The sequence below is a fragment of the Prionailurus bengalensis genome, chromosome B3 (genome assembly GCF_016509475.1).
Source record: "Prionailurus bengalensis isolate Pbe53 chromosome B3, Fcat_Pben_1.1_paternal_pri, whole genome shotgun sequence".
Lineage (NCBI taxonomy): Eukaryota > Metazoa > Chordata > Mammalia > Carnivora > Felidae > Prionailurus > Prionailurus bengalensis.
Window position 1 is genome coordinate 60,741,623 of NC_057355.1, and position 25,524 is coordinate 60,767,146.

The 25,524-nt window shown below is 37.5% G+C and overlaps 1 protein-coding gene across 3 annotated transcripts in view; it reads left to right on the forward strand.

The window, feature by feature from the left end:
• TTBK2 (tau tubulin kinase 2) overlaps positions 1-25,524 on the forward strand; it is a 169,629-nt gene that overhangs the window by 57,765 nt on the left and 86,340 nt on the right. For 2 of the 3 annotated variants that reach the window (XM_043554114.1, XM_043554115.1), the window contains 3 exons: positions 10,842-10,915; positions 17,367-17,507; positions 18,991-19,095. In XM_043554114.1, coding sequence (XP_043410049.1) covers positions 10,842-10,915; positions 17,367-17,507; positions 18,991-19,095 — 320 coding nt within the window. The remainder of the gene's footprint in view (positions 1-10,841; positions 10,916-17,366; positions 17,508-18,990; positions 19,096-25,524) is intronic. The other variant, XM_043554116.1, reaches the window with a different exon arrangement.

Genomic DNA, 25,524 nt, shown 5'->3' on the forward strand with positions numbered 1-25,524 from the left:
TGGTGTTGAGTTGTATGTTTTTTACGTATTTTAGATAACTCCTTATTGGATATGTCATTTGCATATATCTTCTCCCATTTAGTAGGTTGCCTTAGTTTTATTTTTTCCTTTGCTGTGCAGAGATTTTAATTTTGATGTAGTCCCAGTAGTTTATTTTTGTTTTTGTTATCCTTGTCTTAAGAGAAGTTACTGCCTGTACATTCTCTTCTAGGAATTTTATGGTTTCAGGTCTCACATTTAAGTCTTTAATCCATTTTGAGTTTATTTTTGTGTATGGTGTAAGAAAGTGGTCCAGTTTCATGCTTTTACATGTAACTGACCAGTTTTCCCAGCACAATTTGTTGAAGAGACTCTTTTTCCCATTGCATATTCTTGCCTCCTTTGTCATAGATTAATTGACCATATAATCATGGGTTTTTTCTAGGTTTCTCTTTTCTTTTCCATTGATCTGTATGTCTGTCTTTGTGCTAGTACCATACTGTTTTGATTTCTTCAGCTTTGTAGTATATCTTGAAATCTGGATCGTGATACCTCTAGTTTTGTTCTACATTTTCAAGATTGTGTTGTCTATTCAGGGCCTTTTCTGGTTCCATACAAATTTTAGGATTATTTGTTCTAGTTTTGTGAAAAATGCTGTTGGTATTTTGACAGGGATTGCATTAAATCTGTAGATTGCCCTAGGTAGTTTGGACATTTTAACAATATTTGTTCTCCCAATCTCTGAGCATGGACTATCTTCCATTTGTTATGTCATCTTCAAAATCATCAGTGTTTTGGGGCGCCTGGGTGGCGCAGTCGGTTAAGCGTCCGACTTCAGCCAGGTCACGATCTCGCGGTCCGTGAGTTCGAGCCCCGTATCAGGCTCTGGGCTGATGGCTCAGAGCCTGGAGCCTGTTTCCGATTCTGTGTCTCCCTCTCTCTCTGCCCCTCCCCCGTTCATGCTCTGTCTCTCTCTGTCCCAAAAATAAATAAACGTTGAAAAAAAAAAAATTAAAAAAAAAAAATCATCAGTGTTTTATAGTTTTCAGAGTATAGATCTTTTACTTGTTTGGCTAAGTTTATTCCTAGGTGTTTTGGTATTTTTGGTGCAATTGTAAATGGGGTTGTTTTCTTAATTTTTATTTCTGCTACTTCATTGTCTATAGAAATGCAATGGATTTCTGTATATTAATTTTGTGTCCTGAGACCTTATTGAATTCATTTATCAGTTTTAGTAGTTTTGTGGTGGAGTCCTTCACCATTTTAATGGTCTTTATGTAGGCATTACTGTTTATGGTTTCTTAAGTAGGCAAATGACATCATATTCCAAACAGTATTTGGGGAAATTATCCTATGAATAGTGTGTGGCCGGTGACATATGGGACATTCTTGGCCTACTCCAGTGAAGTACAATCAGATTTGACAGAATGGAGGGAGTCTAGAAGAGACACTGCTAAGTGAGCCTGTCAGTAAATAATAGGTGGTAATTCATTAGAGCATGCATCATCAGAGGAGTCCAATAGTATGTTTATAAAAGATAGGTGAAGCACAGGACAAGGCAAGCTCATGCTTGTCATTCTAAGGTAGACATTTGGCCCACCCTGTAGGGGTGGGGAGAGGGGCAGTAGAGCAGAGAAGAAGGAGCAAATGGCCTTATGCCTAGAAAGTCCAGGGTGCTAGATAGTTTATGAAAGGCTTATTTTCATTCTCCCTTCCTTCTTTCCTTCTTAGACACCTGTTAAATGTGAACCATTGTGCTAGGAACTGGGGTTATAAATAAGGGATGGTCTTTGTCCTCAGGGGTTCACAATCAAGTCAGACTGATACAGAGGGTGAATAATGATGTTATAGACGAAAAGTTATAAAAAATGTATAAAATTTATTAAAAAGATCCATAGGAGCATTGAGAAGGGAACAAAAGAGAAACCAGAGAGAAGCTCAGTTGTCAGAGCCAAGGAGTTAGGTCAGGACAAGTTGAAGCGGCAAGGGTGAATGGTTGATGACATCTAGAGTATTGTGGTTAGAGCTCCATAAATGTTTCCTGCTGAGCCTGAGGAGAAAGTGAGGGGGGTTTGAGTCTTTAGGTGATAAGTAAGTGGCACCAGTAATATAGAGAGAAAGGATATAGTGGCAGGGAACGAACAAGGGCTTTAAAGTATTTGGGAAACATGACGCAAAAGGACTCCAGATAAATGGCTCTATGACATAGTGATGTCCTAGGCCAAGGTAGGAAGTCCCAGGAGTGGACGGAGAGCAGATGGACAAAAGATAAGAATTGACAATTCGCAAGAAAGAAAACCTAAGCAATAAAGAGATGAAAAGATGCTCAACCTTACTAGTAATAAAGAAACTCAAAATATATAGCAAAACACTGTTTCATACCCATTGGATTGGCAAAAACAAAAATGTCTGACAGCTCCAAGTGTTGGTGAGGACAGAGAAATGGGAACTTACTCAAGTCCAGATAGCAGAAGTATAAATTGGTACAACCACTGTGGAAGGCTATTTGTGCCTATTATTTAATGAAGAGGCTAACAGCCATTTATCATTCTTTCTGTGTCAGGCCTTGTTTTTAAGTGTATGCTTTTAAAAAAAATATTATTTGATTTAATTTTTCTTTAACTTTCCCCTGATTTTATAGTTGAGGAAATAGAGCTTAAGAGAGGTTAAGTAATCTGTCCACACAGTCAAAAAAGTAGTGAATAAAAGAGCTAGGATTTTAGCTTAGATCTGTCTCTTTCTAAAATTTGTGTTCATAATCACTAACGATAATAGGAAGCATATATAGAGCATTTACTGTGTGCCAGGCAGTATATTTAATATTAGACATACCTTACCTGATTTACCTGTGTAATAATAACTCTTTGAGGTTAAGAATTTTTGTTACCCATCATGTGGCTTTTAGAAATTAAGTAACAAGCTAGCAAGTGAAAAAGCTGTATTTAATTCCAGTGATCTTGACCACATGAACTTTTCTTCCACATCATATTGAAGGATCCAGAGGTGTAGGATAGACTACAGGTGTATTTTGACCCGGATTCTCTTTTTTTCCCCCTCTCAGTTTTACTGAGATATGTATAATTGACATACAACTTTGTATTATATACAACATAAAGATTTGATACATGTATATACTGCAAAATAACCACAAGTTTAGTTTAGTTTATCACCTCACAGTTTTTCTTTCTTGTGATAAGAACTTTTTTTTTTTAACTTTGAGGGTTTTTTTTTTTTTTAAGTTTATTTATTTATTTTGAGAAAGCATGTGGAAGGAGCAGCCAGAGAGAGAGAATCCCAAGCAGGCTTTTGCACCATCAGTGTGGAGCCAAAATGAGGGGCTTGAACTCACGAACCGTGATTTGTTTCCATGTCTTGGCTATTATAGGTAATGTGGCATTGAACGTGGGCGTGGGATGTCTCTTAACGATAGTAATTTCATTTCTTTGGGTATATACCAACAAGTGGAATGGCTAGATCATATGCTAGTTCTATTTTTAATTTAAAAAATTTTTTAATTCCAGTGTAGTTAATGTACAGTGCTATATTAGTGTCAGGTGTACAATATAGAGATCCAACAGTTTTTTTGTTTTTTTTTTTTAATTTTTTTTTCAACGTTTATTTATTTTTGGGACAGAGAGAGACAGAGCATGAACGGGGGAGGGGCAGAGAGAGAGGGAGACACAGAATCGGAAACAGGCTCCAGGCTCTGAGCCATCAGCCCAGAGCCCGACGCGGGGCTCGAACTCACGGACCGCGAGAGCGTGACCTGGCTGAAGTCGGACGCTTAACCGACTGCGCCACCCAGGCGCCCCAGAGATCCAACAGTTCTATATATTACTTAGTGCTTATCAAGACAATCCCGCTCCTAATTCCCTTCACCTATTTCACCCATCCTCCCACACACCTCCCTTCTGGTAACCATTTGTTTGTTCTCTATACTTAAGAGTCTGTTTTTTGGTTTGTCTCTTTTTTTTTCTTTGTTCATTTGTTTCTTAAGAAACTTCTTTTCTAAAGTTTATTTATTCATTTTGAGAGAGACAGAGACAGTGTTGAGCAGGGCAGGGGCAGAGAGAGGGAGAGAGAGAATCCCAAGCACTGTCAGCATGGAGCCTGATGCAGGGCTCGAACTCAGGAACTGCTAATCACGACTTCAGCCAAAACCAAGTGGTGGATGCTTAACTGACTGAGCCAAATCTCTGTAATATTTTCCATAGTGGCCACACCAATGTACATTCCTAGGAGTAGTGCCCAAGGATTCGCTTTTCTCCACATCCTTACCAACACTTGTTATTTCTTATCATTTTGATAATAGCCATTCTCATGGGTGTGAGATAATATTTCTTTGTGGTTTTGATTTGCATTTCTCTGATGATTAATGATATTGAACACTTTTTCATGTACCTGTTGCCCATTTTACTATTTTCTTTGGAAAAATGTCTCTTCAGGTCCTCTACCCATTTTTAAGTTGGATTGTTTGTTCTTTTTTGCTGTTGAGTTGTATGAGTTCTATATTTTGGGTATTAACTACTTATCAGATATATGATTTGCAAATATTTTCTCCCAGCTGGTTGCTTTTTCATTTTGTTGATGGTTTCCTTTGTTGTGCTGAAGCTTTATAATTTGATATGGTCCCACTTGTTTATTTTTGCTTTTGTCATCTTTGCTTTTGATGTCAAATTTAAAAAATCATTGCCAAGACCAGTGTCAAGGAGCTTACCCTCTATGTTTTCTTCTATCAGTTTTATGGTTTCATGTTTTACATTCAAGTCTTTAATCTATCTTGAGTTGATTTTTGTGTATGATACGAGATAGCATCTGGTTTTCATTCTTTCACATATGGCTGACAGTTTTTGTATATGATTATCTCTTCCATATTGTAGAAATAATTCTCATGCTTATTTCCTTCATGGTTGAGAGATAGTTGCTGATAGCAACTGGAAAGGAGCTCCATTCTTTCTCTTTAAAAATAACATCTCTTCTCATAAGTGTCATATGAAACTATTCAGTTTTCCTCTGATTAGAACATTCCTGAAACAGTCTTGTCAGGGGCGCCTGGGTGGCTCAGTCGGTTAAGCGGCCGACTTCTGCCCAGGTCATGATCTCGCGGTCTGTGAGTTCGAGCCCCTCATCGGGCTCTGTGCTGACAGCTCAGAGTCTGGAGCCTGTTTCAGATTCTGTGTCTCCCTCTTTCTCTGACCCTCCCCTGTTCATGCTCTCTCTCTGTCTCAAAAATAAATAAATGTTTAAAAAAATTTTTTTAATTAAAAAAAAAAGAATCTCATCAGAGTAATGTCACGCATTGATTGTTTTAAGTCTTGAATATTTAGTTTTCTTCCCCTCAACAAATTGATCTCTATAATAAAAGAGAAATTTGTCTATTACTCTGATTGGCTGAGAACAATTAATGTCCAACCTTGGGCCTGGAAGTAGATCAAGCCCATAGAGACAGTAGATACATGATAAAGGAAGATCATTCCCCAAGGGTAATTTGGGTATGTTATTAAGGGGGAATGAACACTGGATAGTTAATCAATATGATGCTTTATAAATATACTATATCATTTAATTTTCTCAGTAGTTCTGAGGAAATTGAGACTTAAGCTTCCATAATTATTAATGGCAGAGTTCAGATTTAATTCTAGTCTAGTGCTTGCTTTATTTCTTTCCATCTGTCTTGTGTCTCCTACAAAGAAAAATAATAAGTTGTCCCACTGGTATATGGCATTCATGACCCTACCTTCTAAGATTCCAAAGTGATTTTCTGTAGATTTCCTTAATTAAAACTTAATCATCACAAGATACCAAAAGTTATGGGGTACAGTTTAAGTAGTGCGCTTAAAAGGCAACATATAGCAGTAAACACCTAAATTAAGAAGCCAGAAAGATCTCCAGTACATTGTCTAACCTTCCACCTTATGACACTAAAGAAGGAAGAGCAAATTAAACCTAAAGCAGGCAGAGCCAGCCTGGCTGGCTCAGTCAGTAGTGTGACTCTTGATCTCAGGACCATGAGTTCAAGCCCCAGGTTGGGCATAGAGCTTACCTAAAAAAGAAAACAAAACAAAGAAACCTAAAGCAGGCAGAAGGAAGTAAATAATAAAGATTATAGTGGAGATGAGAAAAACAAGGAGGAAATCCACAAAGCCAAAAATTGGTTCTTTGAATAAAATGAACAGTATTAACAAACCTTTAGCTAGAAACACTAAGGAAAAATAGAGAAGAATCAAATTATTAAAATCAGGAATGAAAGAGGGAACATTTCTGTTGACCTTACGGAAATAAAAATGATTATAATAAGGGAATACTACATAGTACATGGCAACAAATTAACCTACATGAAATGAACAATGGATGAATTGTGTGGTATGTTAATAATGTTTCAATAAAGGTATAAAAACTTATTCATTGTTTAGTTAGTATGTATCCTGTGCAGAGCTGCGTACTAGAGTACGAACATAATATAGCCTGAGGATGCTGAAATTAAGTTTATATATCTATTATATTCTGGTGCCTTTGTGTACAGCAATGAGAATCTGTGGGAATTAAGTAGGAATAAAATGAGGGTTGGCTTGGTTATCATTCCTACACAAGATAGTCCTGCTCTACAGCATCATTAAGATTATATAGATGTCAGGGCACCTTGTCTGCTCAGTTGGTTAAGTGTCCGACCCTTGGTTTTGGCTCAGGTCATAATTTAATGGTTCCATGAAGTTTGAGCCCTACAACGGGCTCTGCACTGGCAGCGCGGAGACTGCTTGGGATTCTCTCTCCCTCTTTCTCTCTGCCCCTTCCCCATTTGCACTGTCTCTGTCTCCCAAGTAAATAAACTAAAAAAAAAAAAAAAAAAAAAAAAAGATTATTTAGATGTCTTGGGGGTGTATGGATGGCTCAGTCGGTAGACCGTGCAACTCTTGTTCTTGGAGTTTTGAATTCAAGCCCCACATTGGGTGCAGAGATAACTTAAAAATAAAATCTTAAAAAAAGAATATTTAGATGTCTTTTATCCTGGGAGTTCTTAAAAGTTTATAGAATAGTTTACCTAGAGATTTGGAGTTGTTTCTGTAATATTTCTGGACCTCTCCTCTATTCTCATTGTGCATGAAGTTGAATAACTATTTTTGTGAATGTGGAGTTGTGATCAGACCTCATAGTGCATAGTGTAGGACTCTTTTTTTTTTTCATTTGTTTGCTTACCAACTATATATGACTTTGTAGACTGTCTAACTTACAATAAAGATTGCTATAGTTCTGGTATCTAGATTCTACTTAGGACTCTTATCTAAATGGCATTGTGTTAGGTTTTACCTGATATAGCCTGTGCTTTTCAAGCTGGTTGTCTATGTTTCCTTTTCTCCACAGCAATGATTTTGAATTATTAACATTCTCTTCAAGTATAACCTACCCTAGTCCCCTCATTTTTAGAGATTATTTTGCTTAACTCACATCTAAAAAATAGGGAAAATAATAATACTTAAGCTGTGAGGATTAAATGCATGTAAAGGACTTAATATAATGCCTGGCACAATATGTTTGCATATTGTGCATGTTTTATTATTTATAATTATTTATTAATTTGTTTATTTATAGATACTGATTGGGGATTTCACTATTTACCAGGTAATGTGCTAGGGACCAGATAGATATGGTCCTTGTGCTACTCATGGAGTGATATCTCAGTTTGTACTAGATATCACAGTAGTTATTTTACTATTCTAAGTGGTGGTGAAGAATTACTATTCCAATTAAATTTTAGTTTCTCCTTGCTTCTAAAAATTTGTATATATTTACTGAACTAACTTTATTAAGGATTTTCATTAATTGTGTATATCTAAAATAGAAGAGCAGTAGTACACTGTTTCCAAAGTATGAGGTAAGAATTCATTAAGCTCTTACCTAAAGCAATGAAGATAGATGGGTGAATCCCAGAAAATTTGCTACTGACTTTGTATTTTGGTTACCTAGTAGAGTCTACACTTTATTTGATTTCTGTCTTTTTTCTTTTTAAAAGTAGGATGGTTTCACTATTGAGAGATAAATAGTATTTTGGTATATAACATACCAATAGGATATTTTTGAAAGAACATCCTAAGAAGAGTTAAATATAGTATGGTCTTCTGGTTTTAGATGGTTGAAATGTCTTTGTAATAGAGATCCATTATTTAAGTGTTATATGCGAGGAAGATGGAATCTTGAAGAATGGGAAACAAGAAGAAAATACTACCTAAATGATATTTTAATTGTTCCTTTGAAGCTGAGGGAGGGAAAGTGTAAGTTGCTAATTGACCATTATTTTATCCTTTCATTCCTACTTCAATTTAGTAGGTGACACAGTTTTGCAAACATTTGTAACATGCATGTGAAGTGATTGTCAGCATTGTACACATTGGGAATTAATGCTCCCGTTTCACTCATTTCTTGCTACTTTTCAATAAAAACACAGATAATGAGAAAACAGTGTGATAACCCAGAAGCAAAAGAAGTTGAATTACTAACTTAAGTCTAGATTGTCTTTATGTTTTAAGTCAGCCAGTAGTAAGGTTTTTTTTGAATGTTGAGATATTATTTCTCATCCGTCTATCAAGCCTTGCCCTTATAGCTCTTGGTGTGTGACTTACTTTACAGGCAAGCTTCTTCAAAGATTGCCCTGGCTGTCTCATACTTCACTTACACTTTAATCCATTAAAGGCTGGCTGCCGCCCTTTCCACTCACTAGTGACTTCCTAATTTTTTATATTAACCAGTATTTCTCAGTCTTTCTTCTTCTTCTTCTTTTTTTTTTTTTTTAGTGTTTATTCATTTTTTTGAGAGAGAGAGAAAGAGAGACAGAGCACAAGTGGGGGAGGGGCAGAGAGAGGGAGACACAGAATCTGAAGCAGGTTCCAGACTCTGAGCTGTCAGCACAGAGCCTGACACGGGGTTTGAACCCACAAACCGTGAGATCGTGATCTGAGCTGAAGTCAGACGCTTAACCAACTGAGCCATCCAGGCGCCCCACTTCTCAGTCTTCCTATAGCATTTGCCATTGGCCACTTCTGCCTTAACATGCTCTTCTCATTTTATTTCTATAATACCCCTTTCTCATAGTTTCCTCATACCTCTGTGGCTATTACTTGATTTCCTTCATGCATTTTATTTTTGCCCATGCTCTAAATGTTGCATTTTCTAAAATTCTGTTCTTAGGTTAATTTTATCATTCTTTATTCTTCCAACTTGTCAACTGTCCATCTATGTTTGTAGTTCCATCTACCTTCCATGAACTAATGGTTCCCCAGTGTATTTCTATAGCTCAGCAACAGGCTTGAAATTACAATTGTCTGCTGAATTCAACAGGTTGTTCTTATACTCAATATTCTGATATCCCTTACAGTCTATACAACCTACTATATATTCTCTTATTTTGGTACAATTTATCATATAGTTGTGCCAATTTTTAGTCAAAAATTATCTTTAGTATCTCTTATATTTATCTTATTTTTTCTGTCTCTACTGTAATAATTCAAACCCTATTCTCTGTCTTGGGATATGGTAACTATTCCCAGAATCACCTTTCTGCCTCTAGAATTAACCTCTCTGTAGTCTATCCTCCTCATTGCCACCATAGCAGTGTTCTAAAGTAAAATGTTTTGTGTTTTTCCTCATCTTAAAAATTTTTACTATTTATTTATTTATTTATTTATTTATTTATTTATTTATTTATTATTTTTAGAGCGTGCAAGTGAGTGAGGGAAAGGGGCTGAGGGAGAGAGAGAGAGAGAAAGAATCCCAAGCAGATGCCATGTTCAATCAGCGCAGAGTCCAACACAGGACCTGTTCCCACGACCCTGGGATCATGACCTGAGTCACATCAAGAGTCGGACATTCAACCGACTGAACCATCCAGCCACCCCTTAAAATCTTTTATATGCTTCTCCTTACCCAGCGGTAGATTTTATATGTCCATCCATGGCCCATCTGCTTTTGGATCATTTAGAGAACTTTTGAAAAGCTCCTATACTGTATCTTCCTCCATCGATTATGAATCAGTATAGAGTTTAGGAATCTTTAAAAATCTTCCCAAGATGATTTTGATAAGCAGCCTGGGCTGGTAAACACCGACTTACAAATGTCTTTCACTTTCCTTATCATGGAGTCTAAGGCGTTTCATGGTCTCATGCCTCCTGCTTCTCAAGCGTCTTCTCATGCTGTTCTCCCTTCATTCACTGTACTCCAGTAGCCTTGGAGCCTACCAGTCTTGATCCTTTTTTAAAGACCTTTGTTTGCTTTTATTGGATCAGGGCAGAACCCTAGATTTCTGCCTGCTCCACCTTTGCTTTCCTCCATACCCTAGTCAGCACCTCCTTGGGTTTCACAGATGGAACTCAGGTTGAAAGCTACTGAACTAATGCAAATTAATGAGGTCCAGAAAGATTAAGTGATTAAGTGACTGAAGTCATATATTGGTCAATGGCAGACCATATCTAAAATTCAGGATTTATATTCCTAACAGAGTTCTTAGGTATTGCTCTTCTCTCTTTTCATATGTATAATGTCTGGGCAACTTGATCTGAAATGACCCTTTAATTCTTTACTTCCTAAATAAATTATCATTCATTTATTCCCTCATTCATTCATTTATTCATCCAGTAAATTTATTCATTCAATAAACATTTATTTGACTACACAAGGAACAGTGTAGAGTCCAGGGGAGGTAGGTAGAAAATCTGAATAATACAGATTTCCTATTATTAAGGTTCTTAAGACAGGTCCATTGTATTCAATTATAAAATACTATACAGAAAAACAAATTATTAATTTTTTAGAAGAGAAACCATAGTATAACCTTTTCCACTGTTTTGTGTTTTTCTTTTCTTTCTTTTATCCAGGGAAAGACCATGTTTGTAGATTTATTGGCTGTGGGAGGAATGATCGATTCAACTATGTGGTCATGCAGTTGCAGGTAGGTTACTTTGAAAATGTATCTTAAAATATTTCAGTTTTGATCAAGGTACCTAATTTTACTTGTTATGGATAAAACAAAATTCTTGGTATCATCATCTCAGAATGTTTTATACTATGCAGATGGAATTTTTTTTTTTGGATGGAATTTTATTTAAACAGATTTGATACAGATTTTCCCAAAGATGAAAGGGTTGTTCTTGTCAACTGTTTTAGTTGATCCATATCTTCATTGATTGTCATCATTGCAAAGTTTTTCAATCCCTACATGGATTGCTGGATATAATGTGAGTCTTGCTCTGTCCCTGTCCCTTCCCCTTCCTGTCTTTATTACCATTAGGACTCTAGTTTTTAATTTATGTGCTCATGTAGTAACTTTGCTTGAAAATTGAAGCATTAGTTGATACAGAGGAGAAACGCATTCCTTTTTCTTTTATCATTCATTAACATAGGTCTGATCCCTATCCTTTAGACAGAGAGTGGAATTGGGCTGGGCAGGAGAGGAAAGAAATTCAGAAAGGGAATTTTGGAGTAATGACCACAGCAGGGAGAAGAGGGAAACCATCCCATTCTCTCTGACAACTGCGTCTGCCCCTGAACACATACACATACACACATACACACACACACCTCTGAACTGTAGTCACTCTCAAAGTGTAAAAGCTGTGGTTTACCTTACTGCCTAACTTAAGAGTTATCAGAGTTTCCTTTCATCTTTTGCAAAACTTTCTTTGGACATTGGGTTCTTTTGTTTTCTTTGGACTTAACTGTATAACAGTGATTTCAGACAGATCCTAGCCTGAATGCTTTCTCTTCTCATCAGAATGCTTTTCCTGTTTCCCTCAACTATCCTTCAGCATTTGTCTCTGTAAGCTATACCCATAGTCTTTGAGTCGTGTGATTCACTGTCTCTTGAGCCAGCATTGTTTTATTTCTTGAAGCAGTTATCCTTGTAACTTTTGAGGTCATTAGTGTAGACCCTCCTTCTCTCACTTTGGCCATTAATAATATAACTTTTTGGTATGGTATTGTATAGTTTTCTTCTGGATTTATTATACATCTTATTTGATCCTCACCGTATCCCCATGGAGAGGATAAGGAGGTTGTCCCCATTTTGCAAGTTAAGGGACTGAAGCTCAAAGAGGTCTGTGACTTCCCTGGGGACTGACTAACTTGTTGGGTGTTAGGCTTTTGTGGAAGCCTGAGGCTAGTATTCTTGGCACAATTAGAGAAAACTTCTCATTTTGTTTTTAGGTTACTACTGACTAGAGAATACGGATAGAAGCTTTCTCAGTCTGTAGAATCTGTCTCAGTCTTAGCACATACTCATTTTTATGTTACTTGAGCTTACTTGTTATTATTTTATTTGCAGTCATTTAAATCTCACTTTCTGGAAATGGGAGGGCTCTTAGTCTGGGAAAACTAAGGAGATTGTTGTATATCAGATAACAGTGGCCTTTGGCAAGCTCTTCTGGACTCACCTAAAAACCTTTCTATTTGACTTGCATGCTGTATTTTTTCCTGTCATAATAAAATTAATCTACCATTAGCCACCCCCCCCATTCTGCGTAGTTGATTGACTTGATTTGGGCTCACGCTGGTGTACTTACTAGAGGGTATTCTCTCTTAGTTGACACATTGAAGATAATTACAAGGTTTCCCCGTGTACATTGTGATAAAATTTACATACTCAGCTTTTCACTGGCACTTTTAATTTCTTCTAAAAACCCTAAGTTCATTAATTCTTAAGTACTCTTTTCCTCTTGGTGATTCAATTATATAATATCTGCCTTAAAAATTTCAAGGAATAATCCTATGTCTATTGTAGAAATTATAGCTAATTACCACTAAAATGGGTCTTTTTTTAAATGTTTATTTAAAAAAAATTTTTTTTTACATTTATTTATTTTTTGAGAGTCATAGAGAGACAGAGCACAAGTTGGGGAGGGGCAGAGAGAGAAGGAGACACAGAATCCGAAGCAGGCTCCAGGCTCCGAGCTGTCAGCATAGAGCCTGACATGGAGCTTGAACTCACAAACCGTGAGATCATGACCTAAGCCAAAGTCGGAGCTTAACCGACTGAGCCACCCAGGTGCCCCTGTTTATTTATTTTTTGAGAGAGAGTGGGGAGGAACAGAGACAGAGGGAGATCGAGAATCCCAAGCAGGCTCTGTGCTACCAGTGTAGAGCCTGAGACAGGGCTCAAACTCACGAGCCATAAGATCGTGACCTGAGCTGAAATCAAGAGTCAGACCCTTAACTGACTGAGCGACTCAGGCACCCCACAGTGGGTCTTAAAATCTTATAGGATCAAGAAGTTGTACTTATTTCTTTTTTCATTTCTACCAGCAAGACCTGAGACAGTTCTCATAGAATTTCCTTTCACCATTGAGGCTTTCCAGAGCCATCTTTATTATACCCAAGGAGTGATATTTTGTGAAAACCGTATCACCTAGGGAAAGCCAAAAAGTACTTTTAATTTTGTAACCAGTACAGATGTAGATCTAGATTGGGTGATACCAGAACTGCCTTACTTTTAAAAATGTATTTTTTTATTATGAAAAAACTAAACATACATGAAAATAGAATAGTATAATGAATACCCATGTACTCGTCACCCAGCTTTGGTAATTATCAGTATATGGCCAGTCTTGCTGCTGGTGTATTCTCCCTCTCCTCTCCCTTCCCAGATTATTTCAAAGCAAACTGAAGGAATATTTTATGTGGAAATATATACATATGTATTCTAAGAGTCGGAGATTCCTTTTTTCTCCTCTTAATGATAAAACACAATAGTTCCTTCACAATAGTGTCAAATATGAAGACAACCTTCAGATTTCCTTGATTGTATCTCTTTAATTTTTATATTTGGTTTACTTGAATCTGGTTCCAGACAGAGTTCCACACATTGCATTTGGTAGATATAATTCTTAAGCCTCTTTTACTCTATAGATTCACTTTCTTTTTTTCTTACAGTTTTTGTTGTTTTGATTGTCGTTGATAAAAGTGGAATCATTTGTTATTAAGTTGTCATGTTCTGGAATTTGCTGATTGTCCCCTCCTTATTTAACATGTTCTTCTATCCCCTGTATTTTCTATAACCTGATGATTAGATAAGATTCCAGTTTTGTTTTATTTGGCCACAGTACTTGAGAGGTGAGTGGTATGCTTCCTGTTGCATCACATCAGTAGGCAATGTCTGGGTTGTCTGTTTTTAGTAACGTTAGGATTGATCGGTGAGATTCGGGGACTGTCAGCCTCATGCATCCTTTTTAAAGTTCCCAGTGGCTTTTCTCCTATGTTTTAAAAACCCATTAGTAATCATTGCCTAGATCCATTACTTTAGTGAGATTGCAAATGTACTATTCTAATTCTATTTTTCTTAGTTTATTAACTGGAATTCTTCAAAAAGCACTCCACCAGGTGTGCTTGGCTGGCTCAGTTGGTAGAACATGTGACTCTTGATCTCGGGGTTGTAAATTCGAGTCCCACACTGGGTGTAGAAATTACTTTAAAATAAATAAATAGATAGATAGATAGATAGCACTCCACCAATTATTAGGTTACCTGAGATACATTTTATACAGGAAAGGCAGTAAATAGAAGAAAAGAATACTTGGGGCGCCTGGGTGGCGCAGTCGGTTAAGCGTCCGACTTCAGCCAGGTCACAATCTCGCGGTCCCGCAGTTCGAGCCCCGCGTCAGGCTCTGGGCTTATGGCTCAGAGCCTGGAGCCTGTTTCTGATTCTGTGTCTCCCTCTCTCTCTGCCCCTCCCCCGTTCATGCTCTGTCTCTCTCTGTCCCAAAAATAAATAAACGTTGAAAAAAAAAATTAAAAATAAAAAAAAAAAGAAGAAAAGAATACTTGATTCTTAAACTCATGAATCGTGAGATCATAACCTGAGCTGAAGTCAGATGCTTAATGACTAAGCCACCCAGGTGACCTAAGATTCATTGTTTTTTAGTGCTGCATACCAGTCAATAAGATGAATTTCCCACAGTGTATTAAACCTTTCATTTATTGATAAACATATAGATTATTTTCAGTTTTTCTCTATAACATAATAACCGGGGTGCCTGGGTGGCTTAGTTGGTTAAGTGCCTGACTCTTGATTCAACTCAGGTCATGATCTCATGGTGGGTGAGATCCAGCCCTATGTCTGGCTCTGCACTGACACCATGGAGCCTGTTTGGGATTCCCTCTTTCCCTCTCTCTCTGCCCCTCCCCTGCTCTTGCCAGTGCATGCTCGTTCTCTCTGTCAAAACAAATAAATAAACTTTAAAAAAACAAACAAACAGGTAATAACCAGTTTTAGTTTATACTCTGAAGTATAATTTGGTAGATAAAACCTGCGTATATACCATGTTAATAACTTTCCTCCATACTCTTGCTAGCCTTATGTTTTAGTTTTTTTGATTTTGTTAATTGATATTTTAGGTTTTTATTTATTTATTTATTTATTTATTTATTTATTTATTTATTGTTTATTTTTGAGACAGAGGGCAGACAAGCATGCACAAGCAGGAGAGGGGCAGAGAGAGGGGGACAGAGAATCTGAAGCAGGCTCTGCACTGACAGCCAAGAGCCCGATGTGGAGCTCAAACCAGGAGATCATGACCTAACCTGAAGTCACATGCTCAACTGACTGAGCCACCCACGTGCCCCTTAGATTTACATTTTAAAAGATTTGAAATGTTAGAATCATTGCTAATACCATAAACTGAATTAATTGATTTTCTTTCAAAAGCTTTTGTAACTGTGCAAGTTGTTTACAAATGAAGTTCCAATATTTCTTAGGTATATTTTTGGAGATCAAAATACTGATTTTTGAGAAAATATTATTGGAGTGCTAATAAAATTTATTAGGTATTCTCATGGATTGTAAAACTCATTGTTCTAGATTGTCACTCATTTTACATTTGCTGAGATGTAGAGAACAATAAATTCACCTAACATTTAAAAAATAATAATAAAGATAACTACCAATTTATGTTATGAGAAAACTGCATTTTTAAAGAAGATATGAAGTATTAAAGACTCCTGACTTTCCTGTAATTTTTCAATTCTTTTATTACTTAAGTGCTATTTAGTATTTTTTTTTATTAAAAACAATTTTTTTTTTATTAGGTAAACTCTATCCCCAGTGTGGGTCTTGAACTCATGACTCTGAGAACTAGAGTCGCATGTTCTACTGACTGAGCCAGCCAGGCACTCCTACTATTTTATTTTAAATGGTACTTAAGTAATTTAAGAATTTATTACTTTTTCAAAAGTGAATCAACTGTCTTTAGATGAAGTGATGGTATTAGTGGTATTAATCCCAAGCATATACTACAAAGTTTTGAGAATAGAGAGATTGGGATGTTTAAATTCCCTCGTGATGAAGGAGCCAGTTTCCATTCTTTGGGTGGTAGAACTATAGCAACTGTAGCCCTACTCTTTTCATCAAATTACTGGTTTGTTACCTAGGCAACAGAGAACTTTCTGGGTGGAGCAGTACTATGAAGTGAAAAAAAAAACCCCACAACTTTGAATTCAAACAGGTTTAGATTTGAAAAACAACTTTATCTTAATAGGTTAACATTGTTTAAACTTTCTGAGCCTCATTTTCTTCATCTGTTACATCTATTTTAGGTAGCTGTAAAATGCAATCAGGAATGTAACACATCTGGCACAGGCTAGATACATTCACTGCTTTTATTTATTGCTATAAATTATTGAGTGTTTGTTTCATGTTATTTTTGTTCATAATAACAGTAATTAGCATTTACCGAGTACCTACTGTGTGCCAGGCAGTATTCTAAACACTTTGCATGTATCTTGTTTAATTCTCTTCATTTTATAAGGAAACCGTGACACAGAAAAATTAAGTAGTTTGTATAGGAATATGTTTGTGTAGGAATATGTAATGAAGAATTACTGTTCTGGTACATGTATTTTGTATATTTAGACTACATTTTGTTATGGCATGAAAGACAAATGGAAACACAACGATGACTCAAAAACACAGTATGTTCAAAAACTTCTGGTTATTCTTAAATTTGTCTGAAACATTCATGTATTTTAATGGAATCTCTTCTCTTTTATTTTTAAAAATTTTTTTAATTTACATCCAAGTTAATTAGCATATAGTGCAACAATGTTTTCAGGAGTAGATTCCTTAATGCCTCTTACCCGTTTAGCCCACCCCCCCCCCAAACCCCTCCAGTAACCCTCTGTTTGTTCTCCATATTTAAGAGTCTCTTATGTTTTGTCCCCCTCCCTGTTTTTATATTATTTTTGCTTCCCTTCCCTTGTGTTCATTAGAATCTCTTCTTTTGAATGAGAGGATCGCGATTTGGGTAAAATCCTTGCTCTTTCTGTCAAAACATTTTTAATAGTAAAGGAATAACTCCCCAGTCTTCTCTTACAACATAGTACCATATTTGACATTGTTGATTTGGTTTTCACAGGGTCGGAATCTGGCAGATCTACGCCGTAGCCAGTCCCGGGGCACATTCACCATTAGCACTACTCTTAGGCTGGGGAGACAGATTCTGGAGTCTATTGAGAGCATCCATTCCGTGGGATTCTTGCACCGAGACATCAAACCAGTAAGGGACCTTTTCAAGTCAGATCATAGACTGAGTTTGCTTTGTACTCTTCATCTGATGATGAGACACAATAAATTATAAATGTAGCTTTCTGTGTTTGCTTCCTATTATTAAACACAAGGTAATATTTTAATTTCTTTAACTAGAAGCAAAATGTAACTTGCCTCTTAATTTTTTTTAAAAAGTTATAATTACAAACTACCACTTACATTCAAGAGCTTTTCTCATACAATGAAAATGTTGCTTGCAGCCAAATTAAAAATTATTAATGCTTGACTATTATTATGTGTGCGGACATTCCTAGTTACTTAACCTTACACCTCAATTGGTAGTTAGTCTTTAGATTTCTTTTTTCCTGATACTGTCTAAAAATATATACATATGTTGCTTTTAGATATTGACATTGTGTTCTTTGAACTATTTCTCAAGTGACAAATTGTACTTACAAGAAACCATCAGTTGTGAAAGACTTTATTATTATTTTTTTTCTGAGCGCTGCAGTGGCAATATATAGTATTTTTTTCAATTCTGTTTTTCTTAGAAATTGTCACTTTCATAACTGAAATATGCTTTTATTTTTCCTTCTTGGTTTTTTTTTTTTTTTTTTTTTATTACTCACAAGGGGAAATGATCCATTTCTGGTATACTGTATTTACTATAAATATACCATGTGTTGGTTAGTGCAGTTGAAAATTACACCCTTCTGTTGCTACATGATTTCTAAAATTAAATGGTTTACATGAAAATGCCAACTAAAATTAACATTAGTAGAGTCAGACTTAACGTAATGTAGATTTCTTCTCCTCTTATTTCTGTGCAAAGCTAAATGTCACTACTTGAGAATCATGGTGACTGAATGCTCCTTAAATGGAACAGTCTTTTAAAATAAAAGCTAACAATTCTGTAGCAATTTTGCTTTTTCCTTTATAAATTCCCTTTTTGCATACCATCTTTGCAAGTCTGTGCTTATTTAACATTACATTTACTTTTTTAAGGAAAGAATGCAAAGTTTATTTTCCTTAAGTCTGTTTTGAAATGTTTCCTTAAATTGAATTTTAATTTTGTACTTAGTGAAATTCAGCGTTATGATGCTTATAGGAAATTCATTTAAATTCCTCGCCATGTATTAAAATTTGCTCACTCCTGGTTCTTCCCATGTTAAAAAGGAAGAATTGGACTGTCTTTAAAGCACTGACTTAGATTAGAATTTCAAGGAATTTAGAGTTCCACTTAAGTCAGTGTTGTGTTGTATGTAACTTTATACTGTCAGTTAAATTCTTTGTTGCTCAAAGTTACCTGATCCTGGGCACTAATAAAATCCACAATGAGATTGTGTATTAATATCCAGCAAACATCATTGATTGGAATAGTATATTTGGGAGATATATATTATATAGAGGTTAAATTGAAGAGTTAAAGTATAGGAAGGATAAGATGTAAAGATAAGTTTTATAAGAATATATTTCCTTCTCTGCTTTTCTAGTCAAACTTCGCCATGGGTCGCTTTCCTAGTACATGTAGGAAATGTTACATGCTTGATTTTGGCTTGGCTCGACAATTTACCAATTCCTGTGGTGACGTCAGACCAGTAAGATTTTTCATATTATTATTAAATATTTAAGAATTAACCTATTATTTATAGTACCACTTTTTTAAAAAAAAAGAAATACAGATTATGTATAGAATGGATGTCATTCAAAAAGTAGTGTATAGAATTTATCATTAAATATAGGATAGAGGTAATTAATTTTATTACTGAAAGTTGTGGCTTTAAAAAAAGTACATTAAAAACATTTTAAAAATTAAAAAAAAAACTTAAAAAATACATGAGACACAGATTTAGAGTGGATTTGTAGTAAGAACACATGTTGGCCCTTTAGGATCAGGGGCCTTTTTTGCAATCTGAGGCTCTTTCTATATCCCGCAGTTCTTCTGTTTTTGATATTGTACATTTCATATCCAGAATTTACATTTGGTTCTTTTAAAAAAAATTTGTCTTTATTGATATTCTCTGTTTGATACGATGTTGTTGTCATACTTTCCTTACTTTGCTTTGGTTCTGTGAACATATTTATAATGGCTGTTTTAAAATCTTTTAAGTCCAGCATCTACTCACTGTCAGAGGCAGTTTCTATTGCCTGTTTTCCCATGTATGGGTTATACTTTCCTGTTTCTTTGATTTCTTATGTTTTTTTTTCTTTGTTGTTGGAAACTGATAATATCTTCTAGTAGTTTCAGATACTGGTCCTCCTTTCTAAGGCTTGTTACTGTTATTTTGCTTGTTTATTTGTTGAGTGAATGACTGGATTTGTTTTAGTGAAGGCTGTTCTCCCTGCCGCCACCCCCAACCCCTTTTTCCCAACACTCAGTATTAAGTCTGTTGTTGTTCTGGGTCATTCTGCCTACAGTCACCCTGGAATGACAGTGGTATTGGTAGGGCTGTCTTCTATACTTTCTCTGACCACACCCAGTTTTTAAGCTCCACTAATTGCTGGCTGATTGCTCTATTGTTTACAATAGTGCCTTGGGGCATAAATTCCTCCACAAAGGAATCTAATCAAATTGTGGCTCCTAAAATGGAATAGTTTCTGAGGTCAGAATTTTTTATGTGTCTGAGCCCAGGAGTCCTCCTCCCAGATGTCTCATTCCCCTGGTTCTTTCTCACTTGGCCAGCCTGTAGCCTAGGCTCTATCTTCATTAGATCCATGAATCTCTTCCCATTTTTCTACACCACAACCTTCAGTATTTTTGGGAAATGTTTTCAGTTTAAACTTTACTGTTGCAAATGAAATAAGTTCCTTTGGGAAGAGGTATTTTTTTCATGCCTTTCTCCTGCCCCCAGGCAAAATCTCTGAGCCAGGGCTCTAGAGTTGGGGGTGAGGACTATGCTGAGCTTCTGAGTAACATCGTTATTTTTTAGGAGCTGAGCCCTCGGGTTGAGATGGGAGCAGTAGGCTGAGATCTCTGTCTCTCCTGCCATGGAAGCACTGCTTCCTGAGCCAGGAGAGGGCTGTTGGGCCCCCAGTATTCGCAACACATTCCTACCCAAGGTAGAGCCTCCATTCCATGAGTGGAAGCTGGGTGCAAGAAAGGAACTGTACTTCTCTGTCCACACTTAACCTGGATTAGCCTCCTCAGCAACAGACAGCTGGAAGAACCTGAGGAATGCTGAAGTCCTGCTCCTATGGGAAGAAAGCCCTCTGGCTGGGAACTGAGAAAGGATGGAGTCTGGTGTCCTTGGTTGTAACAGTCTAGAGTGGAACCACCCTCTCTGCTCTGGAAGAGGGGAGGGAAGGAGTGGTTTTGGTGCAAGTACCGTAGACTCTAGCCTTTTTTACTTAATTTTCAGTTTTCTTGAATAGATGTTTCTTCATTCACTATTTGCTCTAAGGACCATTTTCAGAAGATTTAGCTGTTTTTAAAATAATTTTCACCAGTTTTACTGGGAATCAGGTCAGTGTGTTGCAGGATTTTTTATTTACCTCAATACCTGGATTCGTTGTCTCACCGCTTTGAAGAATGAAGAGGAGGACACAAAGTGACCAGCAGGCAAAAGGTTATTAGAGTATAAGATTAGAAAGTAAGAGTAGTATGAAAGCTCTCTTTACAGAAAGGGACCATTTGAAAGTGAATGCCAGCCGACTATTGGCAAGGGTCCTTGTTTTATAAGGTTTTGGTTAGCCTTCCCCTTCCCCCTGTTCCCTCTCAGGTCCCACCCTTATTGGCTTGATAGTTCTAGGTGCTGGGTGGTCCATTTCTGATTGTCTCTATTCTATTGTATGAGGGGTGGCTATTGGTCATAGTTAGGTCTTTTGTCAAATTCCTAAGGGAAACCTGGGGGGGGAGTAGATGGTGTCTGTTACATTCTTAAGTGGAACCTTACTGGTGAGGGGGTTTGCTGTGATCAGACACTCCTAGAATTGTTCCAAATATGCATTTTTCCCCACCCAGGGACTTCAGGTCCTAATCTTTCCCTCTCTGCCTACTAATCCTATCTTTTCCTATCATAAGTGGAACTCCTTATACTGTCATCCTTACAGTTCAGTTCTTCTAATATCTCCTCTTTACCTTTAGTTTTGTTTTAACATGGTACTGATTGTGATTTTCATTTCTAGCAAATTAGTTGTATAGAAGTTGAAATGCTAATTTTGAATACATTTGCTACACTAAGTATATACAACTAGAATTGTATACATAAATGTAAATTATATTTCAAAATATAGGCACATGAGAATTTACCTGCCTAGAAATTATGAAGAATCTTTTTGAGTTTAATGAAGGTCTTGCATTAATAGATAGCAAAGCAGGTAAAGAACTTGGGTTCTGTGTAGCTTACTAGATTTCAGTATATTTCTGTAATCCCATTTCTTTTCCAGATGTCTTTTTTTTTTTTTTTTTTTTTTTTAGTTTTTAAACTATTACCAGGTTATTGTTTATTCACACACATAACAGATATTTAATGAGCACATAATGCGTGTGAGGCATGGATCTAGGTGCTGGGACTGTAGTGGTGAACAAGCAGACCAAAATTTGGCTCTTATTCTAGAGGATATATTTTAGTGGAGAAGACAGATAAACATATACATAATTTTAGGTAGTAGTATATGGTATAAATAAACACAAAGCAGTATATTGACATAGAGAGTGATGGGCAGTGAGGATAGGAGACTATTTTGGACGTATTAGTTAAAAAAGACTTCTTGGGGCACCTGGGTGGCATAGTCGGTTAAGTGTAAGACTTCGTTCAGGTCATTATATCATAGTTCATTGAGTTTGAGCTCCTCATTGGGCTCTTTGCTGTCAGCGTGGAGCCTGCTTTGGATCCTGCTTTGGATCCTCTGTCCTCCACTCTCTCTGCCCTTCCCCTGTTCACACTTGCACATGTGCATGTTCTTTCTCTCTCTCTCAAAAATAAACATTAAAAATACGTATATATAAAAATAGTTTTTTGAAAAAAGACTTTTCTGAGGAGGTATTGAGTTTAGAATTGAATGAAGTATGAGAACAATGTGAATTGCCCTGTGAATAATCTGGAAAGGGAGTGTTACAGGCAAAGGGAACAGCAAGTTCAAAAGCCCTGAGGCAGAGTAAGTTTGGTGTGTTCAAGGAAAAGCAGGGAGGCCACTGGAGCTATAGCACAACATAGTGTAGCGTGATGAGGGGTTAAGTGGAGAGAGACGAGGTTTAAGAGGTTGGTTGGCCCTGGATTGTGTATGATTTTGCAAAGAGATGGATTTTATTCCAAACACGATAGGAAGCCTTGGGAAAATTTTGAGCAGGGTTATTGCATACTCTGTACATGATCTGTCAATAAGGTAACTACATAGTGGAATTATATTCAGTGGTAGATTATATTTAAAACATAGCCATAGGAGAATTTCAATGCCTAGAAATTGTAAGGAGACTGTCTTCAGTTTTATCAGTATTCTTGTGTTAATTAGTATGCATGCAGGAAAGAACTTAGGTTCTATACAGTTTATTGATCTTGAATATATTTTTAGAATCCCATCCCTATTCTATTTTTTTAAATTAAAAATTTTTTTTTTTCAACGTTTATTTATTTTTGGGACAGAGAGAGACAGAGCATGAACGGGGGAGGGGCAGAGAGAGAGGGAGACACAGAATCTGAAACAGGCTCCAGGCTCTGAGCCATCAGGCCAGAGCCCGACGCGGGGCTCGAACTCACGGACCGCGAGATCGTGACCTGGCCGAAGTCGGATGCTTAACCGACTGCGCCACCCAGGCGCCCCTAAAATTTTTTTTTAATGTTTACTTATTTTTGAGAGAGAGATACAGAGTGAGAATGGGGAGGGGCAGAGATAGAGGGAGACACAGAATCCAAAACAGGCTCCAGGCTCTGAGCTGTCAGCACAGACCCAGATGCAGGGCTCGAACCCACGAACTGCGAGATGATGACCCAAGCTGAAGTTGGATGCTTAACCAACTGAGCCACCTAGGCACCCCTAATTTTTTGTTTTTTAAGTAGGCTCCACACCCATGTGGAGCCCTATGCGGGGCGCAAACTCACGACCCCAAGATTGAGACCTGAGTTGAAATCAAGAATCAGATACTTAACCAACCGAGCCACTCAGGCACCCCTCCCATTTCTGTTCTAAATAATCATTTTTCAATTTTTAGAACATGTGTTTTTTTGTTTTTTTTTAAAGTCACTCTGGCTGTGAAGAAGAGATCAGAAAGTTGTAAGTTAGAAGGCTAATGCCATGGTCCACTGATCATTGATGGTGACTGGGACCTAGGGCATTAGGGTGCTATAATGAAAGTGGTGAGAAATGGTCATATTTAGGATATAGGTTTTTTGTGTTTTTTTTTTTTTTTTTTGAGAGAAAGTGCAAGCAGGGGAGAGGCAGAGAGAGAGGGAGAGAGAAAGAAAATCTTAAGCAGGCTCCATGCCCAGCACAGAGCCCAAAGAGGCTCTGTCTCATGTCCCATGTCCATGAGATCATGACCTGACCCAAAATCAAGAGACTGACACACAAATCGAGAGTTGGACATACTCAACTGACTGAGTCATCCAGGTGCCCATAGGATATATTTTAAAAATGGACTTAACAAAACTTCATTTTGGATTTGTTGATGTTGGGATGTCAAGGAAAAAGAAGGGTCAAGGTTGATTACTAAATTTAGTCCTGAATGAATGATCATACCAATAACATAATGGGGAAGAAGGATGAAGAGTGGATTTGGTATTCTGTTTTCTAGAAGTTAAGTTTGAGATGCCTCTTGGATTTCAGATGGAAATAACAAGAAGGTGATATGATATAGTAATATATACCTTAAAGGAGAAATCAGGATTGGAGATAATATAAATTTAAGAATCATTTGATTAGGAGTGGGGTTGTAGCTGGGGCTCAGAGTTAAAAGAGCACCTGGCTCTAGGGGTCCCAAACAGGTAAGATTCAGTTACTGGCTGTTGAGAAAAATCCAAAGGCAGAGAGTGGTGGTGAAACAAGAAAGGAATTTATTTCAATAAGGCCAACACCCAGAAGACAATGGACTAAAAAAAAAAAAAAAATCATTTCCTCCCAATATTTAAAAATAAATGGCAGTTTTAAAAAGTGGAATGAGGAGGGAGGGGCCAACATCACAGAGCAGTAGGAGGATCCGAACTTCCCTCTTCTCCCAAACAAAGAAGTGTTGAAGCCAAAGGACTTTGAATCCCAAGAGTCTGGGAGGAAAAGAAACAGTCCTATTCCCAGGAATCCACTGGAACAACCTGACTGGCCATAGATGCGTGATTGCGAACTGGGAGAGAGAAAATGAATGGAGGGCAGGGATCTGCTTCTGCAGAGAGACAAAAGGAAGAGAAAGAGCAGCTAGGGAAGCATAGGACTGTATCTCGACAAGAGAAAAATCTCAGACCAGGACGGAGAAAGATCCAATCTCTAACTGTGGGGCTTGCTCCAGACTGGGGCTGGATGGCCGGAATGGCACACCTGAGGAGAGGGGGAGCCAGCCCCGGGCTCAGTGGCTAGGTCAGGGATGCAGTCCACAGTAGGAGAAAGCAATCCCCTCCCTGGAGTGCTGTGGGACAGGACAAAGCCTGCTTGTTCCCGCCAGCCAGGGACCACATATCGGGTGGCGCAGAGAGGCGCTTCCCCTGTGCCGGAACCCGGGGAGCAAGAATTTGAATCCCAGCCAAGTGCCAGGCATAGGAGTTGGGGAAACGAGACAAACTGCTTCATTTACACCCGTGGCACAGTGAGGATGGCCTCAACAGAGTGGTTTGGGACACCGGGTCTGTGGAGGAGAGACTGGGGGGGGGGTCGCCATTTTTCTCCTTAAACCACCAAGGTGAGGCCTCAGAGATCAGACAGCAGGACCCACAGTGGAGGCGAGACCAGCCTACACCAAACCACGCCCCTCCGCGCCGGTAACTGCATATCTACTGGGGCAGGGTAGATGCTGAGGAACCAGACAGCCCCTCCTCCAGACCTGCCCTGCTGCATTGCCTGGTTTAATGTATGTAGATACATTGTTCCTTCCTTTTCTCTTTCTT